The 22,903-nt window shown below is 38.0% G+C and overlaps 1 protein-coding gene across 3 annotated transcripts in view; it reads left to right on the top strand.

The window, feature by feature from the left end:
* Positions 1–22,903, top strand: part of LOC127637683 (synaptotagmin-1-like) — a 278,056-nt gene that overhangs the window by 200,036 nt on the left and 55,117 nt on the right. For all 3 annotated transcript variants that reach the window (XM_052118892.1, XM_052118890.1, XM_052118891.1), the window contains one exon: positions 16,851–17,039. In XM_052118892.1, the coding sequence (XP_051974852.1) occupies positions 16,877–17,039 (163 nt within the window). In that variant the 5' untranslated portion in view covers positions 16,851–16,876. The remainder of the gene's footprint in view (positions 1–16,850; positions 17,040–22,903) is intronic.

Raw genomic sequence — 22,903 nt, 5'->3', positions numbered from 1 at the left:
CTTCCTGGTTTCCACAGGACCAGAACCTATGTCTCTTAAGTTGCTAGCACAATGTGCTATCAGTAGCGTCAAATGGAAAGGTAAACATGTCTGATGGGGTGGCACAATTGGTCAGTTTCAGGGTTCACGAACATTCAGAAGCAACGTGTCATTTTCCTGTGTGATCATAGTGGAGTGCACCAAAGATACAAGTAGATGTGAACTGTATGTGCATGATTAGAAAACAGCTGCCTAGGGACGTTACCAAGAGCCTCCAAGCGATGTGACTTGCAGGACTTTGTCAAAAACAACTCATAAAAATGCAAAGTCCTAATCTCTAATCCTCACCTATGCATGGTAAATTTAGTACTGATTGGACAAGGTACAGGGGAGCCATCTGGATTAAATCATTTGGCTATTCTTCTATATTAATGAAGGAGAAAATCAGAAGAGGTTTGCATTAGGCCAAAGCCTTAAGAGATTAGAAAAGTCAGTCTGTGGAACTATTTCCATTTCAAAGCCAGTGTGTGATGAGGAGGAAGGCACGGCCTGCGCTGAATCAGCTGATCAGCAGGAGAGCGAGATAAGTGGTAGCCAGAGACGCCGGTTCGAGAGAGAGAGAGACGCACAAGGCCTTGTTGTGTGTGTCTGTTTGTGTTATGTTTATGTTTGTTTTATGTTGAGTTTTGCATTAAAACTATGTTGATTGTTCAGCCACTTCCCGTCGCCTCCTTGCCTGTCCTTTAATTGTTACAGTGGTGGCTTGTGTGGGGATTGAACCCTTGACCTTGGTGTTATCAGCACCACTGTAACCGTATACGGATGGTCAATGAGGCGGCAGGAACCGGCTGAACAGTAAACAAAGTTTTAATGAGAAACGTAACTTAAAACAAATGTAAACAGACACATATGCAACGCGGCCGTGTGCGTCTCTCTCTCTCGAACCGGCGTCTCCGGCTACCCCTTATCTCGCTCTCCTGCTGATCTGCTGCTTCAGTGCCGGCCGTACTCCATCAAGGCCCGGCCATGCTCTCCTCCTCATCACATAGTGCATTCAGAGTTTTAACAGTGGTGGTGAATTCATCTTTTTCCACATAGAACTGCTCAGTAGGGGATGGGATAAAATCCCTCTAAAGTGTGTGTTGCGCAACTCAAAAAAATTATAATAATATTCAAATTCACACTCTCAGGACAAACAGTAATTCTGATGCAAATAGATATTGACTGTGTGTGTGTGTGAGTGTTTGTGGAGTGCCAACTGCAGAATACATTCTTATGCTACAAAAAAATTTAAGATTTACATAACATGAGTGTGTTGTAGGGTGCAGAATGAGTGTTAATAGCTACATCTGTGGCAAGAATGCATATTTGTGGACAGGTGATGTAACAAAGAGTTGCGAAAATCAGGGAAAAACGTACAATGTTAAATGCACATAATAAAATGTAACTAACTGGCTTGTGTTAATGTGCATATATTCTTAAATTCTGAGAAATTCAAACTTAAAGTACATGTAACTTTTTAGGACCCACGTTAGCAGGGGGCAGTCAGTGCATCTCAACAACCTTCACAAGCAGCACAGCCAAAAAATAATTGCCGGTTACACTGGAATGCAGGGATCTTGAAACACGATTTTAAGCTCCATTTACCTTTTGACACAGCATCTGTTATATGATGCTGAAAACTAGTGAAATGCTCAAAAGGTGGCCATCTGACACCTATGTACATAGACAACAATATCTTTTTTTTTTAAATAGCAAAGATGGAACATAAGAATGCGTCATGTGACAACAGGACAGATTGATGAACTGTAGTTCATTTTCAGTGATATGGGAAAACAAACAATAAATTGACTTTTAAAATGACTTTTTGTATTTTCTAATCCATTGTTCTCTACTGATTTTGCTTTAGAACTCAGATTTAGCTTTGGACATCAAGTGGTGACCCAACACAGTAAATAAACGGTATTTAATGTAGTCAGGGTTTTATTCATGTTTTGTTTGATAGTTTTGTTCTCCTGAGTGTTGTTTAGCATGTTAGCGCTGTCTAGCTTGAGGTTTGATTCACTCCATAGCGCTTTAAACTAGAAAATTCTCATTAGAATACAAATGGGTCACATCAGTGACTTTGTGGTTTGAGGTGAGATATCGAGGGAAGTCCACTGTGTGCGCTTCAGAGGTACAGCAGGAGAGAGATCATTGGCGTGAGTGGTTCTGCGATGGCTCGCACCAAACTTGCACCAAAATGCGTTTCAGATGAGAAGCATATTTAGCGCGTATAAAGTGACGAATGCGAGATGAATATCATTAAATTTGCCTTCAAAATATTTTGTTTAAAATAAACTATTATTTCAGTAATTTAAATAGTTATTCAAATAAATGTTTATTGTTTTTATTTTTTTTTTGGTGAATAATCTTTATTTTGGGGCTTTCTCAACAAATATTGATACATGCAATTAATTCTGATAATGCAATTGACTTTTTTAATTCCATTGAATAATCGGCATGTCATGTAATTAATGCAATTACCATTTTTAATACATTGACATACCTAGTAATCAATCATAAAATCATGAATGAGCAATTTGGTACAGTGCTGAGTCGCCACTTGATGTCCATTGTAAAATTTGGGTTTTAACCACCAGTTAAGACCACTGATGTAGAATGATTTTGTAATTTATGCATCTAGTCTGCTGTTAGCTGACGTGTGTATACTACGAGAGAATAAATAATGTGGACTCATATCTCTTGTTCTTGTGAAATACCATTCTCATCCTAATATGGTAAAACATCTTGATTACTTAATCTTGATTACTTTTCATGAAATCAATTCAAATTCATCCAAAACTTATTTTAACAGGTTATCTTATGTGACCAGTATGTTTATATAATTAAGGATACATCGTGGATTCATACTTTATTGCTATCTCCATAGCAATGACTTAGGCTATATAAGCCGCTACTCAAAAATACAACACAGACAGAGTAGTATCCCATCATGCTCTGCTTCACCTTGTCACTTGTGATCTTTTTCAGCTAGCTTTTTTCCCTCTAGCCCCAAGGGTCCTGCCCTCTCTCTTCCATTCCCTTCGCTCCCCTTCCCTTACCCCATCTATGTCTGTGTCATCTTTCCTGTTCTCTGAAACATATCATTTTTTAACCCACATAGTCTGTCTGTTCACCTCAGTGTTGTAAAATGGCAGCAGGCACAGCACAAAATGGAGAGCTGTGTGTTTCAACACAGTGGGCGGACAAGATACTGACATTTCTGAAAGTTTATGGAATTCTCTGTATTTTCTTATTGTAATTTTTTTGACATTCATTTTCTGGTCATTACATATCTGTCAGTTATAGCACGGTGTCTTTTGAAGAGATTATCTATGAATTGATTGTTTTTGTGAAGGGTAACTTTAAGATGGATTGTTAGGCCCAACATCACAAAATGTTGGACTCACAAATTAGATCTTTTTTCATATCTAAACTGTTTCTCCTAGACAGCAATGAGATCAAATGCAGGTAAAAATGGAGACTTTTTTCTCCTCAGAATAAAAAATATCATAAGTAATCTTATATGTCTCACATAAAGTGCTCAGATTTGCAAAGATGCCAAAATCAGCCATCAAAAGTCAAGAAATTTCAATTTGAACTCCCTCATTTCTCATTCAATTCTCTCACAATGCTATCCACATTGTACTGTATGTCAACAATTGTCTCATTTGAGCTTTTTATTCATTCAAAGGAATTTTTGTAGAAACATTGGCGGCAAAATTATAATATTTAAATGAAACGTATACATAACAGAAATATCCATTAAGTCTCTTGACCGATACAAGAGCAACCTCTAGGCAAAGAAATCTTCCTCTGAGAACAACAGGTTAAAAAAAGTTAGAATTAATAATTCGTCCATTTCCAACCTGACCTCTGTAATTAGTATTTTAGGATAATTTGTTACCATGTGTGTATTTTCACAATATACGTTAATTTAGTCATTTAGACTGCATTTCTATGAAGTCATTGGCTGAACTGAGCTATTATTTGACCTGATGACTCAGGTTAACCACCCCCGACATTTCCAAGAATGCGAAGAAAATTCTCTACTGTGTCATTATATGAGATGGGTGCCATTTTTTGTGCCCTTTTGGTTTGATGAGGTGACTTCAATTTTAATAAATGGTATTGCACATATCGAGATAAACTGGTACATTTTATAATTTGTCGGTACATATTTTTGTCTAGGAAAGTTTACAGGATTGAGAGTTTTACAGTTTAATTTGACATAAGCCTCGTGCTTAAGGTTATGAAAATACAAGTGGCTTCATAGAAAAATAATGTAATGTTGGTATACAAAAAAGTTATTAAGAGAAATAATAAGAAAAAGTTGCTGAATTTTTGTTGATATGTTTAAGAAAATGTCTGTATTAACACATAGTAAAAGTTGTTGTCCACTATTCATTGTTGAATACATTTTTACACATACTGTTAATGAGGGACATGAATAGCACCTGTTACTCCCCTCTATTACATCTTGCCAAACATCCGTTATTTACACTTGTTCGGGGTTTAAATAAGAGCAGCTGTGAGCCGATGAGCGAGTGATGCCCTGAGGGTTGCTCGCACACATCAGCTTTCCAGCCCAAGCATATGCGATTGTGCAGAGTCCATTTTCCCAGGTAGTTTATAAGCAACAAAGTGGAATTTGGGAGGTTTCTCGTCATTCTCCGCTGCTGCAAGAGGTAATTGAAAAAGGGGCGGATTTTTGTGCATGGGCTAAACAGAAAGGCAGTGGCCCCATCGCAAAGCGAGGTTAATAGCTTTTCCACTTTCATTACCCTAGAGATGGACTGCAGGGGATTTAAGCATAGCCCCTGGACACCAGACGACTCTATCACCTTACTTTCAATTCTCTCTCTCGTTCTTTCACTTATTCACATGTACATTTTGACACACACGGCTTATTATCAACAAATTGTCTTGTTTCTTTCTTAGATTGGAGTGGTGAAGTGATTGAGCAATGACAAGCTTGTACAAATGTGATTATCTGCCCTGATGCCATGTTTTTGCTTTTGTGTGCTTAATTGTAAGCAATTCGAGAAAGCAAAGTTCGTCAAGACAAACTGAAAGAAAAACCTTTAAAATTGAATGTTATAAAGACCTTGTGTAATTTGAACACTTTAAAATCTACATAGCATTAAGGGATGGATGGAGGGAGGGAGGGAGGGAGGGAGGGAGGGATGGACAGACAGAGGAAAGGACAGATGGATGGATGGACGCATGGACAGAGGGATGGACATACGTTGGTTGGTTGGTTGGTTGGTTGGTTGGTTGGTTGGTTGGTTGGTTGGATTGATGGATGGATGGAGGGATGGATGGATGGAGGGATGGATGGATGGATGGATGGAATTGTACAGTTAGAAATGTTCAATGAAGTCTAAGGGATTTTACGAAATGTTATCATCAGCTATGGAAAAACCATGAGTCGGGTTGGTTAGTAAAGATATAGTACATTTAGAACAGTCTGTGAAGGCATGTGCTATGTTTGGTGAACTTAGCTTGAAAGCTCCAGGAGGAGAATTTTGCATCCTGGTCTCATGACAGGTCATAATAATAGTACGAGATGGTGAAATTGTAATACATTGTATGAATTAGCTCATACAAAAATATATGACTTTTACTCCCATAGAAAAAAATAAACAAACTGCTATTACAATTTTAAAAGTCTAGCCCCTAACCAAACCTAAACCTAACCATAATGTGTAACCCCATACCCAAACACTAAAATTAACCATGATTTTAATCATGCATGTTTATATTCAGTTGACGAGCCGGGGTGGGGGCTTGCGATTGGCGGGGCACCCCCAGATATTGCCACGGTCCCACACAGAAATGTCTCCTGGTGATTAATTACTGTGGTTCCCCCATAGCATGCTGTAGGAGAGCTAAACATTGATATTGTAAATTTTCCATTGATATTCCAGTACATTCCTTACACTCCAGTTATACTGCCAGACACTAGAAAAACCTACATTCAATTTAGCATCCAAACAATCCCTTCATATTTCAGACCCAAGTTACTATTTAATGACTTATTAACATGGCACAAACCAAACACTTATACAATGTTGGAAAATAAGGATAATATTCTTATGCTAATCACCTGCAGTCCAAAGCACAGCATGCTCTGAAATATATCAGTATGCAATTTGTATATTCATATACTTCCTGTAGTCTTCCTTTAAAGATAACACTTGTTTTGATCATAAAAATGAAGCAGAATTTACTTTTGAGGCTTTAATTGGTATTTGTCTGATAAGCAACATACAATTCAATAAAGTGCTGGTAATTGTTTGATGCAACACCAGTGAACTATTTATTTCCTTTCAAACTGCCTTGTGTTCGTTCTCCTTTTGTTATTATTTCATTTTAAAATAATTACATTGTTAGTTCTCCCTTTGTCCTTGCCATGATTTTTGCTGTATCCCTATGGGAAAGCAATTTGAGCGTTTGGGTATACATAATCTTTAAATGAGACACAAAACTAAGAGTCCTGTCATCAGAACCAGACCAAAACTCACCTGTGTAAATACAACAGTTGGTCCAAATCTGCAGTGACTGATTTCAGTGTATGGGGATTCCCCATCCAGACTATATAATAATGGATAATAACTTTCATTAATAAAATATCAAGCAATATTTCATTATACAAAAATAGTGTTGACCTACTTTCTCAATTAACTTTGCCATGTCCTTGATTGAGCCACTGTGTCCAACAGAGAGATATACATGTGTGTCCTGATGGTTTTACTGTCCATATATCTGAGAGCACACATTTATGCATTTGGCAGACGCTTTTATCCAAAGCGACTTACAGTGCACTTATTACAGGGACAATCCCCCCGGAGCAACCTGGAGTTAAGGGCCTTGCTCAAGGGCCCAACAGAGGCATCTTGGTGGTGCTGGGGCTTGAACCCCCGACCTTCTGGTCAGTAACCCTGAGCCTCAACCCCTGAGCCTCAACCACTGAGCCACCACTGCCTGCATATCTGCAGAAGCAATAAATCATACTGTGTGTATGCATGTGTGTGTGTGTGTGTGTGTGTGTGTGTGTGTGTGTGTGTGTGTGTGTGTGTGTGTGTGTGTATATGTATATGTATATATGTATATATATATATATATATATATATATATATATATATATATATATATATATATATATATATATATATATATTGAAGCAAAAAAGTTATCCAACACCTATATCACTTATGTGAAAAACGAACTGCCCACTTAAACTTAATTGCTGGTTGTGCCACCTTTATCAGAAACAACCAAAACGATTCCGATAACTGAAGATAGGTCTTTCACAACACTGCAGTGGAATTTTGGCCCAATCTTCTTTTCAGAACTGCTTTAGTTCAGCCACATTGGAGGGTTTTCGAGCATAAACTGCCCGTTTACGTTCCTGCCACAGCATCTCAATCAGGTTCAAGTCTAGACTTTGACTAGGCCATTCCAAAACCTTAATTTAGCTTCAGAGGTGGACTTACTCCTATGCTTTGGATCATTGTTTTGCTGCATAATATAGCTGCTCTTGAGCTTCAACTCACAGACTGATGACAGGACATTCTCCTTTAGGATTTTCTGGTTGAGAGCAGATTTCACGTTTCCCTAAATTTTTGTAAGTCACCCTGGCCCTGAAGGAGCAAAGCATCCCCACACCATCACACTACCACCACCATGCTTGACTGGAGGTTTGATGTTCTTTTAGTGGAATCCTGTGTTTGATTTGCCAGATGTAACGGGACCCCGGTCTTCCAAACAGTTTCCCTTTCAATTCATCAGTCCACAGAACATTCTTCAAAAAGTTTTGAGGATCATCAAGGTGTGTTTTGGCTAGGTTCAGATGAGCCTTAATGTTCTGCCGAGTTAGCAGTGGTCACCACCCTTCCATGGATGCCATTTTTGCCGAGTGTCTTTCTGATAGTGGAGTCATGAACAGTGACCTTAATTGATGCAAAAGAGGCCTGCAGTTCCTCGGATGTAGTCCCTGACTTTTTTGCGACATCCTGGATGTCGCTTTGCTCTTGGAGGAATTTTGGAAGGTCGGCCACTTCTGGGAAGGTTCACAACTGTTCTAAGTTTTCTCTATAATTTGGAGATGATGCTCTCACTGTGGTTCTTTGAGTCCCAGAGCCTTTGAAATAGCTTTGTAACCATCCCCAGATTTATTTATTTCAATCACATTTTTCTTCATCATTTCTTTAATTTCTTTCGTCCTTGGCATAGTGTGCTACTGGGCGAGACCTATTAGCCAACTTCATGGTGCTGAACATGTTCTATTTAGGTGTTGATTTGATTGAACAGGGATGGCAGTAATCAGGCCTGTGTGTGTCTAGTCCAGCTGAACCCCATTATGAATGCAGTTTCATTAATTTGGGGATTTAGTAACTTAGGGGCAAATACTTTTTTCACACAGGCCCAGTTGGTATTGGATAAAGTTTTTGCTTCAAAAAATAACAATCTTTTAAAAATTGTATTTTGTGTTTACTCAGGTTGCCTTAGTTTTATGTTAGATTTTATGATTTTATCTAAACTATTTAGCATGAGAAATACACAAAAACAGAAGAAATTAGGGCAAATACTTTTTCACAGCACTATATATATATATATATAGTAGGATTGGATTGGATAACAACCTCTTAATGCTATTTGTATGTACAAAACAAGCCCAGATGGGACTTATGACAGAAAGCAAGTACTTTGCAGCCTCTGTAAGGCACAATTAAATTACCACCGAAACATATACATAAAGTCTTAACTATCACGAAAATGAAGTGTTGAAGACTTGACGCATATCACGAATGCAGCTGCACGATTGCTGGAGCGAATAGCCACAGTCTGATGACTGATTATTATTGTGGAGGATGAGATTTAAAGATTTAATGTCCATTGCAATGAATATGCAACATACTGTATGTTGGAACTATTTATTTTAATTAGTCAACCTTCAAATTAGACTTCAGGAAATGTATCATTTTACTTGAATTGGTGATATTTTTGTGCACCTGTCTTTACACTGTGAAAGGCTTTGTTTGGAAACTGTTGATAAAGCATTTCATTGTGACATATTGGTTTGTTTTCTTTCCTAAAAAAGGAAATAAATGCATTTTGACAAGAAAATAAGCATATAGAGAGTCATATTTGAGCACTTTCCAAATCTGTGATTAAGCACGGTTAACTTTGACAAATTATGTAATTAATCGGGATTTCATTTTTAATTGTCTAACAGCACCAGTAGTATATCTGTCCACAGTCCCCCTGTTGAACCTTCATTGTTGACCCCTGATTAAAAGAAAAAAAAGGTTTTAGTGTAAAAAAAAAAAAAAACTACTGTATAACATTAGCTTGTTGCTAGCTAAAGCTGTGGTCAGGTTTTTTTTTTTTTTTTAATGCTTTGGTTCCTGGGAAGAGATGAAAATCACTTTTGGAACTGTGACTGTTATGTTGTTGAGCCTAAATGCAAAAGGAAATGTAATGGAGAGCAGACCATGCGAAACATCAATTTGTGTTTACAGTGTTAAACGGTATGCTAATGTATAGTTGCTTAGATGAGGTAGAGTAATTATTTAGTCAGATACCAGCCACAAATAACTACACAGGGAAATGGTTTTCATTGTTGCTATTGAAAGGTTGTTGGATGTAAAGCTGGTAGTTATGGCCGGTCTTTATCTTTGTCTTTCATCTCATTGATTTGTACTATTGATCCAAACCATAGCATTTATCGTGGCGCTTTTTCTTTCAGAATGTATTTCTTTCTTAGACTCAAGCAAATGCGTCCTTTTGCTTTTTTCTCTTTCACTTCCTCTGCTCCTGACCCATTGTTTGACAAAACGATTACACACCATTAGCCCCTTTTCACTCCAGCTCTTTTCAGACTCATTACTTCTGAAAGATGCACCTCACTGCTGAAATAACAATTTTGGTTGAACTTTTTTCTTTGTAGTATACTCACTTTTTACAGTAAACTATCTACAAGTGCATGTACTATTAATGCAAACACAACATTTGAATGAGACTAGATAGACAGACAGACCAACAGAGGCGGATGGATGGATGGATGGTTGATTCAGTTCCATGTAGTTTCAAAGTACTGTTGTTATTACACGCCTATTTTGGCATTTTGTTCATTCCTTCAAATGTAACACTTTTTTCCTCTCCCTTCAATAACACAAATTCAACACATTTATTAATAGAAATTTGCTTTGCAAAGTTAAAAATAAACTGTCACTGTGCAGCTTCTTCCTAACAATGTTCCTAACAACTTAATATTGAAATTCCATTTATAGCCTCTTAGTACCTAACATTTGATCTTAAATGTTAGCCATGTGATTTTAAACCTTTAATACAACCCTTGAAACAAAGCAGAACATTAGCTAATCAAAGGGTGAATAGGCGTGGAACATATTGAACATATATTCATATTAGATGCACACACATGCACAAAAGCTCAAGAAAATTGTAGAGATTGTCATGACAACTCACTGCAATCCACACCATTTCACACCCAAGGCATAGAGACTGGTACATCTGCAAGTATTTCACATAAATGACACAAACACGTAATCGAACTTGTGAAGACGCATTACACACATGGCGATTTGTCACTGAGATTGAGTGCATGAGTGAATAGGAATTTCTTTCTCTTGGTTGTAACTCCGCACTGCAATTCCTTGATTGCATTATGGATGCATTTGTTTTTAATGTGCAATAAACATGCCACAGGGCTATGTCGTTGGTGGCAAATGGAAGTCAGCTCTTGTTAAGTGGAAGTAATTGATGATTACATGCTTGATTAAGCTCTGAAGGCTGAAAGATTTAAACAGGATTTAAACAGGGACATATAGAGTGAAGCGACCAAGATCAAAGTCCAAAGCAAATTACATTCATTGCGATTCAAGGCATGCGCTTATGCCACTGTTTGTAATTTATGCATGATGAAAGAAAGTGCAATGCTTGGGCCAAAACGTCCTCCCTTGCACTCCCTCGCTTGATAACATGACTAGCACTTATCGCCTGAGTGATTTTGGGCTGAGGCGTCACTTTGACGCACAGCGAAGACTGTGTGATGTGTCCCCTTGCCACAGCTCAGAAAATACTACACTCCAGGGCTCTCAAATATGAGAAACGGGGAGTCCAACCAAATCAAGCAACTCAAGCACCAAATGACTGCATGGCATGTGTGGAAAGGCTCCATGTGTCTTACTATGGCAAACAGGCAGGGTGTGGAGCCATAACTTTGCTCTAGTTGCAGTGGAGGTTTGCATGAAGAAGTGTGAACCAGGTGGGGAAAATGGAGGGATGAGGAAGGAAGGGAGAGAATTGAGGTTTGATGTGCAGAGCACCGGAGCGAGTGAAATGAAAGCCATGCGGTGCCATCTGGCGGAGTGGTAATTGGGTAAGGATTTTTCACCTGCTCAGTGCCATGGCCCTCACTGGGATTTTTAAATAGAACAGGGTGCGTCCTGGATAGGAGTGCGGCACATACCATATACACATGTGTGAACTTATAGACTTTGAGCAGGGTGAGATAAAAGACAAGGTGAGGTTATGATTAGTTTAGTTTTAGCAGGGGTGTATGGGATACCAACAGTGGCACCTCACTTTCGGTCTCTTTGGGGGTCCCAATTGCACCCCCTTGTTTTGCTGATGGCGCCTCCCTTAATATGTCGCACTATGTGTTGCATACGTTGCAATGTAATATATGTTTTTCGCACCTCTGAGTTCCAGCATTAGATGGCATGCACATGGACAATTGTTTACTGGACAATCTGATGTATGTTTCACACTGAAAGCTTATTTGCAACTTTGAAAACTTGTTCTACAATATGTCAGGCTGATCACATTGTGAAATCAGTGACAGCATGTCAAAATGTCTTCAGTTTGTGCTTATTGAAATTCTAACTACTGTCCCAGTGGTCTGCGATGGACTGGCGACCTGTCCAGGGTGTCCCCCGCCTTTCGCCCAATGTTAGCTGGGATAGGCTCCAGCCCCCCGCGACCCTGTACACAGGATAAGCGGTTGACGATGGATGGATGGATGGATGTCCCAGTGGTCAAACTGGAAGTGTTGTTGAATGTATGGACACGTGTGAGTTTCTGACTGAAATGTCCACAGAGTGGCGCCAAAAGCAAGTCGTTTTTTTTATGTAAATAATGTAATACAGTCCACAGGAATCCATATTTCATTAACATTATCCCCTTACCCAAACCCCAACCATATACCACACTGCTAGCAGAGTAAAAATGTAATCTTAGAGGGAAAATGCAATCTCCTAATCACGCTTGTCATTGATTATGTATTGATTGCTTCCTTGTTTTCTGTTGGACCAGCACCTGTGACTCTGAGGCTGCTGATGCAACACGCTATCAGTAACATCATAGAAAAGGATAAACACAATTGAATTGATGCAGAATGGAAATTAATGGAAAATGTCTAATAGAAACCTGCAGAGACGTCATTACTGTTTTATGTACGTTTTATTTTTAAGCCGAGCTGATTATCGTTGAGTTGCTTTGCTTTTCCGGCGTTTGAACAAGCATGGAAGGAACTTCACTATAAGACAACTATTTTGAAATTTGGAATGAAGGCAGGCTGTAAACCTTGCGAGGTCTTTTCAATGGCTACTTTCACATGATTTACACAAAGTTGACCCCTACGGGCAGGTTTCTTGCATCCTGCTGTTTTAGCTCTAAGACTTGCAACTTTCTTTTGTCTGAGTGATACAAATAGTAATAGCCTAATGGATATTCTTGCACAGCCTCAACACTCTGTAAGTAATAATGGCTTTTTGTGTAGGTCTATAATGAACTCCTCTGACTCACCATGGAAAGCAGTCTAGCTTCGCAGGTGTGCGCTAGTGCTATTCATATGTGTTGCACAAACACACAAAAAAGCTCACAACCCCCCCAACTGCAGCCCACGTCATATCACGAGAATGACACGCCATTTCAAAAACCACACAATGCTTTCAAGTGTCACCAGAAACTGCTGTCAAGCCTTGTGATCTAGAGACGATACCCTGCAAAGAATCAATCCACTCGAACACCCTTCCACAACCTCTTGTTTTTGCTCAGAAATATACAGTAGGAAACATTGAGAATATTCATGCTGCTTATTCATGTAGCATATCATGTCTGAATCTGCTATGCCTGTTATGCCCATGTTAGCCTGGTTGGTAAAATGTTAGGTTGCCCTTTCATAGCTCAAGACACTTAATGGCGTACTTATTTATGTTTCATTAATGTATCAACTGTGTCTCAGATAAGCGGTATTAATATTAATATTGGACAACTGAGACATTGTTTAGCCAGTGTTAGGTTTAACTAATGCTGCCTTCAAGTACTCTCAGAATTATCCTACTTCCCACTTCCAAAATGGTAATTATGAGTAACTTTTATTTTGACACCAGTCACACCATATTTCATATTACTTTTGGTCAAATACAAGCTATTTTCACAGTATGAAAATGTACAACATGCATCAAATGTTTGCTGATATACATAAATATATATGACTGAAACAAAAAGCGCTAATAATAAGCTGTGTTAGCTGTGTACCGTCCTCTCCTCTGCCATGATGAAAGTTTACGTCTCCTCCCAACTCGTAAACTTGGGTATCAAAATTATCTTTGAGTTTCCCAGCCATAATTACAACTTGAGGGGTTAATGTGCAACTTCCGAGTGGGAAATTCATATTTATGATAATTCAGATAGCAATAGGTAGTCCGTGTCACATCTGTCGAACCCTCTGCTCTTCACACCCCAGTGTGCCACGTAGCAGACCACACAGCTGCTGCTGCTGTGTACTTATGTAAACACCTCCCCATAGAGTCTGCAGCTCTGTTAGATGTGTTAAGGTCATTAGCGTCAGTTAGCACTCAGCAGCAGAGAGGCTTGACCAGCTGTTGGTCAACATCCAGTGGCTCAATTTGGATGCTTGATGCACTCTTAAAAATATATGAATGTCATTGCATTAACCAAGTTGCATTTCATTTAAAGAATGATAATGCAAGCACACTTAACAAGCAGAATTTTTTTATCTGTTGGTTTTTATTTACTGTTTTAACTGTAATATATGTCTTATATGGTCAAAAATGCTGTGGCTTGTATAATTAGTGTTGTAAGATGCCGCGTCACGTTGAAATTAGTTCCAGCTTTTAAAATGTGCCTTGAGACCCTTTTGTTCTGTTCAACTCCATTACGCTTCGTCTAGCTGGTTTTTTAATTAGCTGGGGTTTTTTTTTGTTTGTTTGTTTTTTGTTTCCTTGTACATTTTGGTGGTTATTGTTTATATCAACATTGTTTGAATAGAAAATGGATCTATACACAGCACTAAATGTATTTTCCGCAGAAAAAAGAAAGTATCTTGAAGAACAAGTAGTGGAGTCTGATTATATGACACTAGAGATTAGAGATCAAATTTACATTTCATTTGCCAGACTAAACACCTCTATGTCTCTAGTTTGCCCTTGAACACTCTTTCACACAGAAAGAAAATCCACCACACACTCCATACTACCTATAGCCCATCAATCCTGCTGTCACCATAATGACATGAGCACAGCGATGACCACAAACCCAGAGTAACAGCTCCAATGGTTTCCATAGTCTTTGCAGCAATCACCTGCAGAGAAAGGAGGAGAATCATCCCACCCAATACAAAGCCTAATTAAAATTACTGCAAGTTCGTTCTGACTCCTCTAAACTTTAAGGTTTCATACCTGCAGCGTTCCCTCAATCTATTATTATTCCATCTTTGTGATTGACAATGGCATTAATTATAGAGCAGGTACAATGGCAGCAACGCCAGCTGTGCAGGAGTGGGTGGATCTCGCTTGTCCTGTGGCTAGAGAAGAACACAGATCACAGTCTGCTCGATGTTCACTGGCACATACGACAAACTTCAGCAGACCTTCTGGGGCCATGGTTGTTTAAAAATAAGGGTATTTTTCTGCTTGCCCGTTCAGGCAGGAGTTTCACTGGACCTAAGGCAAAGATGTGTTTAGGTCTAGTGTTTCTATCAATCTGATACGTACACGTACAAATTTAGCTATAGCAACGTGACTCTATGAGACCAGGTTGGAAATCGCAGCATAAATGCAGCACTGGCCCGATTGGGCAAGTGACTTCTCTCAAAATGACCCTGGGCCATCCTTATATAACCCTGGGTAAAGATACAATGCTTACTGCACATGCGCTGGTGTGATTGAGAGATTGAGTGTATAAGCAAGCGAGTGAGTAAATGAACGGAGGACTGAGTAAATGAAAGCGAGAGATAAGGAGGGATGGTTGGATGGATAGGAGTATGTTTAACAGCTAAACACACCTCACAGTTTGCTCGTTCTGAACATATGGCAGTGAAGCACCTCTTGTAAATTCATTCTCCACCTCCCTTACACACTAGTATTCTTGTCTTCCTCATTCTCACCATATCCTTCACATGCTGACCTGTTATGCACCTTCTCTCTTTATCAAACATATTCAAATGTCTAACATTAATTTACCGTGTCTCACAGAGCACAACAGTCTGGTTCTGGAAGTAAAAATCCCGTTCATTTTTTTCTATAGGGGAACTGATTCTTAGGTTGGTTATCAATGGTACAGTCTTCTGTTAAAGCCATCAGTACACATTATTTCTTAATTAAAAAAACTGTGTTTAATAGTGGAATTTGCGCTGAGTAACTACACTATCCATGATCCAGCAGAGAAAGATCCACCAATCAGAGAATTGCACAAACAAAGCATGCCAAAAGAGCCCTGCAGCAACCGCTACTCCCATGGCCCACTGGGGATAAAGTAATAGTCGTTCTCCTTATATTTTCAAACCATTTTTGTATATAAATATTTAGCAATAAACATAAAAGATGTTAAGTAAACAGTCTTGTACCTTTTGTCTTTTTGTCCACTTATTAAATGCTTTTTTTTTAGCTTCAAATCAAAAGTTTGTAATGCTGTAATTCATCTCGGATGTGGTCGGTTTGGTTCATGGCATAGAATTAGTTTCTGAATGATTTAATGAAATCCCTATGGTAAAAATGAATGATAAAACTACTCACGGAAGCAAGATGGCTGGAAGTGGACAGGCACTAATGCACTCTAATATACAGCTCTCTGGAATACTTGTTTCTGATTGGACAGTCGTGGGATTCTGTGGTTAGATATGAATGTAAAAACGTTCCTACATTTCCTACATTGGCTTTGTTAATTTCATGTCTCTCGAATCACTTATTTTCTTTCTACATGAAATAATCTAAACTCAGATCAATATTTAATGTCAATCTACATTATTTATTTAATTGACAAGTAGCCATATAATAAATGGGATAGCATACAGTCAGAGACAGGGCTGGACTTGAATTAAAATCGGTTTCGATAATTTGTTGTCCTTTTCTGCATATCGCGGCACCATTTTGTTGTCCGTTCTGCATAACGGATCGGCTAATTTTAGCTTATTGCGGCACATTCGTGGCCGACCCACCGGCCCGCTTGGTTCTCCCGATGGCCAGTCTTCCCCGATTGGCCCCAAAGTGCGTCGGCCCACCGGGAAAATGCAAGGTTACCTGTCCAGCCCCTGTCAGAGAGTTACTATTGCAATATAAACCCCTTCAGAGTAATATAAGACCAGGTTCTGATGACCCTTTCATGGTTTATTTTGCGATAAGAGTCAATAATGATGAAAATAAGTCAGCTTTTGCTATGAAAATCCAATCAGTATTAACCTACAGACAAAGATACTGGAAGAATTATGAATGTGCAATTGATATTTCTAATTATTAATCCAAATGAATAACAGTAAGTTATCTTCTTTTCTCTTTTAGCTTTTGCCTGGCTGCCACTTCCAGCGATGAGTCGAAGGGAGGCTCTGGTGGGGAACCCTGCGCCCAGCGCGGCGCCTGAGGTACCGGGCAACAACACAGAGGCGGTAGGTCCGGGTCCCCGCGAGACCAAAGATGAGATGTTCTCCAAAGTCAAAGACAAGTTCATGAATGAACTGCACAAAATCCCACGTGAGTGAACTGAGTAGAACACTTTGGTTATATTTTACCTGGGATGTGTAGTCTATTTGTTTGCATTGTTTTAATATAAAGGGATAGTTACAACATAAGGCTGAGTAAATTATGACAAAATTTTCATTTTTGGGTGAACTTTCCCTTTAATTAAACCCTGAATGGATGGCATTGATTGAGCACCAAAATTGGTAGCGAATACCAAACTCTACCAGATTCTGATTTTATTTGTTTTATTTTTTGCATATTTTAACTCCCACTGTCAGTGCTAATCAATAATGAGCTTCAAAAACAGGCAGCAACTGAACATGTTCCTTTCCATTCTAATTGTAAATAAGCAAAGAAATTAGTTTTGTGATTTGTATGCCTTTGTTTGTCCCAATGCCCTCTGCCTCAGTTCTCAGTGAATAAATTCAGACATTGTATCCAACCATCAACCTATTAACTGTACACATATTGTTGTTTTCATGTAAACATGCAAGTTGAAATATCTGTAATGCTCATATGTACATTTCTTTAGTTCAATAGTGCCCCACCTTTCACCCCAGCAAGATGATGATGACTAAATATAACATAAATGTATTAGCTTTTGTGGAAGAGAATCTATGACAGGAAGTGGCTGGTATGAAAAGATTGTATCAGATTGCACTTAAGGCCACCAAGTTGATGCATGGTACTTTACCGCACCACAGATATATGAGGGCCGGGACATTGATAGAAGATTTACTTCCATTCTGTAGGATGAAGAGATGTTTGTTTAGAATTTTATGCTTGTTTCGCTTGTGAAGGTTATACTGTATGTTTCAACAATGTACAAGCTCTAAAGCAGTGTTCAGTTACATCAGTTTTACTCAAAACATCTGTTCCCCAACAAAATGAGCTTCCTCACTTTTATTTACTGCCTACATCTCCTCCATTATTACTAAAATGAAAGCTCATAAGGCACTGACTTTAAATCCTTTCCATAGACAGCAATTCAAGAGAAGTTTACAAGCAACTTTTACACACACAGTTCACTCCAATAGAGTGCAACAGTGCCAGTCCATTTTTTCAGCCATCCTGGTTCTGAATGTCATTTTATTCCATAGGGATTTCATAAAGGTACAAGATTGTGTACTTACCATCTGTCTTGAAGACATTGCGAATTACCTAAACAAATGTAAAATGATGGTAAAATTATAACACTTTTGTAAAGTTGTTGATTATAAGTGAAGAATCAGTATGTTTAAATTAAGCAAAATATTTTGAGATATACAAATATATAAATTAAGTAGTTTGAGTGGTTTTGCTCTATAGTGTCTGATGTTAGCATGTTGCTAAGCTAACATCTTAATACACTAAAAAGTACAAAAATAGTGAACGAAATTGTCAATTTCTAATTAAATGGAACTATTGTATGAGTATTGAACAAATATATATGTTCTGCCATCTTGAATGAAAATTTTCAAAGAGCTTGTCACAATTTTGGGATTAGAAAGGACACATGCTGGCAATGTTTGGCCAAAAACAAGGTATAATTCAGCATAATTCTGCTCCCTTCTGAACAGCTTTTGTATATTTAGTGCACCTATGATACCTAAAAATGTTACCTAGGTAGACATCTCACTACGTTTTGAAATTGAATTGAAGTTGATCAAGGCAGAAGATTGAACGATCGTCTATTTGGACTGCTGGATTAAACTCTGTAGCATTCAGAGTTGCATAAAGGACACCAAGCCTGACATGACACACAATTCTGAAAACAACTGAGAAAGATCACAGTCCTATCCTACACCTACTGTACCTTGTCATAGGTGTCTGGTCATTTCTGCCAGAATATTTCTCTCTTATTCTCAGTTTCTCACATCAGCCTTATCTCTGTCTCGCTTGCACAAATGTAACTCACACGTCCTCGCACCCGCACGCACATATCCACCCTTCTTTCGCGCTCGGAGACACACTCACCACATTAATTATCACTTTGCCTTCCTGCAGACAACTGTAAAATAAAGGGTTGCCGCATTTGACTCAGACAGATATGCCCTCTTCTGAGAGCTAGCCAAAAAAAGACACTCCATTACAGTGGCTTAAATGACTGTTTTAGCCGCCTCCCCATCACGCGCACATCTCCTTGCCAACTGGTGCCTGGGCTGATGAATGCCTGGGGTAGAAGGGTGCTATATTGACTCGTGCCAGTGTTAAATATTTCATGTTTTTAATAGGGCTGTTGATTTAAAAAAATTAACGCAATTAATCGCAATGCCCCCGGACTGTAATAAGGAAGATTCCTGAGAAATGCAAGCTTGTATTCATTCATTTTAGACAGTTTTACTCCAACTAACATGACAATTTTTCAATGAAAATAATATCTTTTCATAGCAAAAGTTGATGAAAATGTGCAAAATGACAAAATAAAAAAGTAAAAGACCAAACTTCAATCAATTATTGATTCACTTTATTGTCTGTGCAGATGTAAGTTGTAATATTACATACTGTATAGTATGTTGTGGATATAGTGATTAATCTCAGGTATAAAAAAAGATGCATTTGAGTGACGTAATTAACCTGTTTAAAGCGGTTCATTTTGCTGGTGTTCAGCATGTTCAACTCCAAAAAAAATAGATGGTCATTTCTAACACCTTCTCTAAACAAATATTTCTCTAGATGTTTTTTTTTCTGTTTATATCGTGCCCTGTAAATATCTTGTAGTTTTATTTTACTCTCGTCATATTTTCGTCAACAGTGTGCTTAAGATCATCGCAAAATTATTGTCATGATGCATCTTTTTAGTCACGTAATTGTAATCGTTGATGAAATAAAATAAAAAACTAATGTCAACAAATGTTTTCGTCAGTGTTTCACTGATGAGATTAACTCTGACCGGGATGTCCAGAAATTCCAACAGACCGTTAGTGATGAATGGACAAGCTCAGATGCGGAATACTTGAGCTGGTTTGTGCCTATATATTCCAATATATTGAATATATACAGGTGCTGCCGGTAGAAGTAAGACACATGGACCTGTCACAATCTACCATCTAGCACGGCAAAACCAGAGAAGCACAGACCGATACAGTGTAGTGTTGATAAAGATTTACTGAGCTCCATCCCTTCTGCCTGTCTGTCAATGTGCTATGTAGACAAAACATGAAGATGAATTGGGTATGAGATCTATTTCTATGCCGCTGTCATACATCAAGAATTCCTCCCTGGTACTGTAGACTGAGTGTAAATGTAAACAAATGGGTAATTTGTTTTTGTAGCAATTTTGCATAAGTGATGGTTTTTAATTGATTTTCAAAGGCATCAACACTCAGTTTATTCTACTGTAATTGAGTGTGATGTTAGCATGTTGCTAAGCTAAATTGTCAATAATCTAATAAGCACAATATTAGATTTGTTTTCATAGCAACTTTGGAGAAGTGACATATTTCATGTGCTTTTCAAAGGCATCAATTCTCACAGTGTATTTCAGTTGATTTTGATGTTAGCATGTTGCTAAGCTAAATTGTCAATACTCTAATAAGCACAATATTAGATTTGTTTTCATAGCAACTTTGGAGAAGTGACAGATTTCATGTGCTTTTCAAAGGCAGCAATTCTCACAGTGTATTTCAGTTGATTTTGATGTTAGCATGTTGCTAAGCTAAATTGTCAATACTCTAATAAGCACAATATTAGATTTGTTTTCATAGCAACTTTGGAGAAGTGACAGATTTCATGTGCTTTTCAAAGGCAGCAATTCTCACAGTGTATTTCAGTTGATTTTGATGTTAGCATGTTGCTAAGCTAATGTCTCAATACTCTAATAAGCATGATAATAGGCAGACCATACAAATATTATTCTGAAAATTCATTATTAATTACATTTAATTTTTTTCACTACTGAATAGAAAATAGGCTATTTATAATCAACACTTCACTTTAATCTGTCATGTTGGATAAAAAAAAAGTCACTCAGGGAGGTGTTATATACTTTTAGACGGCTGTTTTCATACCACAGACCTACGTCAGCAATTACTTTATGTAAATGTAAATGAACAGCTAATTTGTTTTCGTGACTGTTGCATGTAAGTGACAGATTTAAAAGTGCACAAGAAACTCGACTTTGTCTAACAGTTTATTCCTGCTGAGTCTGACGGGAGCATGTTGTTAAGCTCAATAATAAGCTTGATGAATTGTACATTTTTAATTAGATGGATATTTTGGTTACGAAAAAAAAAAATCTCCCAGGGAGGTCTAATGTATCTTGAGAGAGATATTTTCATGCCACAGTCATCCTTCAACAATTACTCCCTAGTATTGTAGACAAGGGTTAATGTAAATGAATGGGCAATTTGTTTTTGTAGCAATTTAGCTCACGCTCTCAGATGGTGACACATATTCAGAAGGGCTTTTGCATAACCTGTGATTACGAACATTTCCTCAACCCTCACAGTCACATCGCTTCCACGCCACCCTTCACAAATGGTCCTCCGTGCAGAATCACTCTGACAGGTAGCTCACAGTACGCCACACTCATTTTGTCACGGTTCCTCTTTGGAAATGTTTCCTCTCAAGTTTTGAGGCTGGTTGACAAGCCCAGCTGTAGTGTTGTTAGCACTAACGGAAACTAACTGAAAATTTTTCGCTAACTTAAATCAAAATAAATACTTTCATGACTCTAAAACAAAATTAAATAAAATGATATTTGAATCATTTTCAATGCAACTCCATTAATTGAATCACCTTCAATGCACTACCGGATAGTGATAGCTCCAGACATCCCTGAGAAATGTCATGTCATTAAACATGTTTAAATGATATAAGTTAATGCATTAACTCTGGTAGCCATAAATACTAAACTAAAATAAAAACTATACTGAAACTTCAGGGAATATTTCGGGTTCAATGCAAGTTCAGCTCAATCAACAGTATTTGTGGCATAATGTTGATTATCACAAGAGATCATTTTGAATCGTCTCTCCTTTTCTTTAAAAAAAGCAAAAATGTCACAGTGAATCACTTACAGTGGAATTGAATGGGGATTATTTTTGCAGGGTGTAAAGGCAGAAATGTGAAGCTTGTAATTTTATAAAAGCACCTACTTGAATTATTCTGTTAAACTCATGTGTTATTTGAGCTGCAATGTTGTTAAATTAAGTTATAAAATTGGCTGTATTCTTTGAACAGAAGTTATTAAGCAATTTTATCACACTAAAATCATATCTTGTGGCTATACTTTTGAAACTGTCAGTTTTTTAAAGTTTACTGATTGGCCTCATTCACTTCCATTGTATGTGTCTCACTGTAATCCAGATTTTTGCTGATTTGAAAGAAAAGGAGGGATGAGTCGAAATATGTTTTTGTGGTAATCAATATTAAACCACAAATCCTATCGGCTGAGTTCAACTTTAATTAACGATAACTCTGTACTTTGTACCGTTGTAGTTGCACAGCGCAGTTGACTCTGAGCGGCAAATTAAAGTGACTGCAGCGCAACTGCTTTTGTGATTCTCCCAGCGCGCCACTGCTCAAGCTCAAGGCATCTGTTTTTCATGATAATTAACCTCTTTGCGAAAGAAGGTTTGAGACCTAATTCAGTTCTGCCACAATTAATATGAATAATAAACACACCTCGTCCAGCCTCTGAAAGGCACTCTTGCGCACTGTGTACTGTGGTCCCTAAAACAATGCTCCTTGATCTGAGCAAATTTAAGAGATGTTCTATCAAACACTAGAATCATTCTAATTTTATAGATGTTAGAAAGCAAACTTCACAGACATCTTGAGCTGTGCACAGTAACTACAAATGAATGTGGTTCATTTTCCCATTATTCCAAGAAATCTAAATGTGAATTCTATGATGTTTGCAAGAAATATGTCTGAAAAATGTCTGTTGTATC

The sequence above is a fragment of the Xyrauchen texanus genome, chromosome 45 (assembly GCF_025860055.1).
Source record: "Xyrauchen texanus isolate HMW12.3.18 chromosome 45, RBS_HiC_50CHRs, whole genome shotgun sequence".
NCBI classification, from domain to species: Eukaryota; Metazoa; Chordata; class Actinopteri; order Cypriniformes; family Catostomidae; genus Xyrauchen; species Xyrauchen texanus.
Note: the sequence above shows the minus strand (reverse complement) of the source record. Positions and strands in the feature narration are given on the sequence as shown.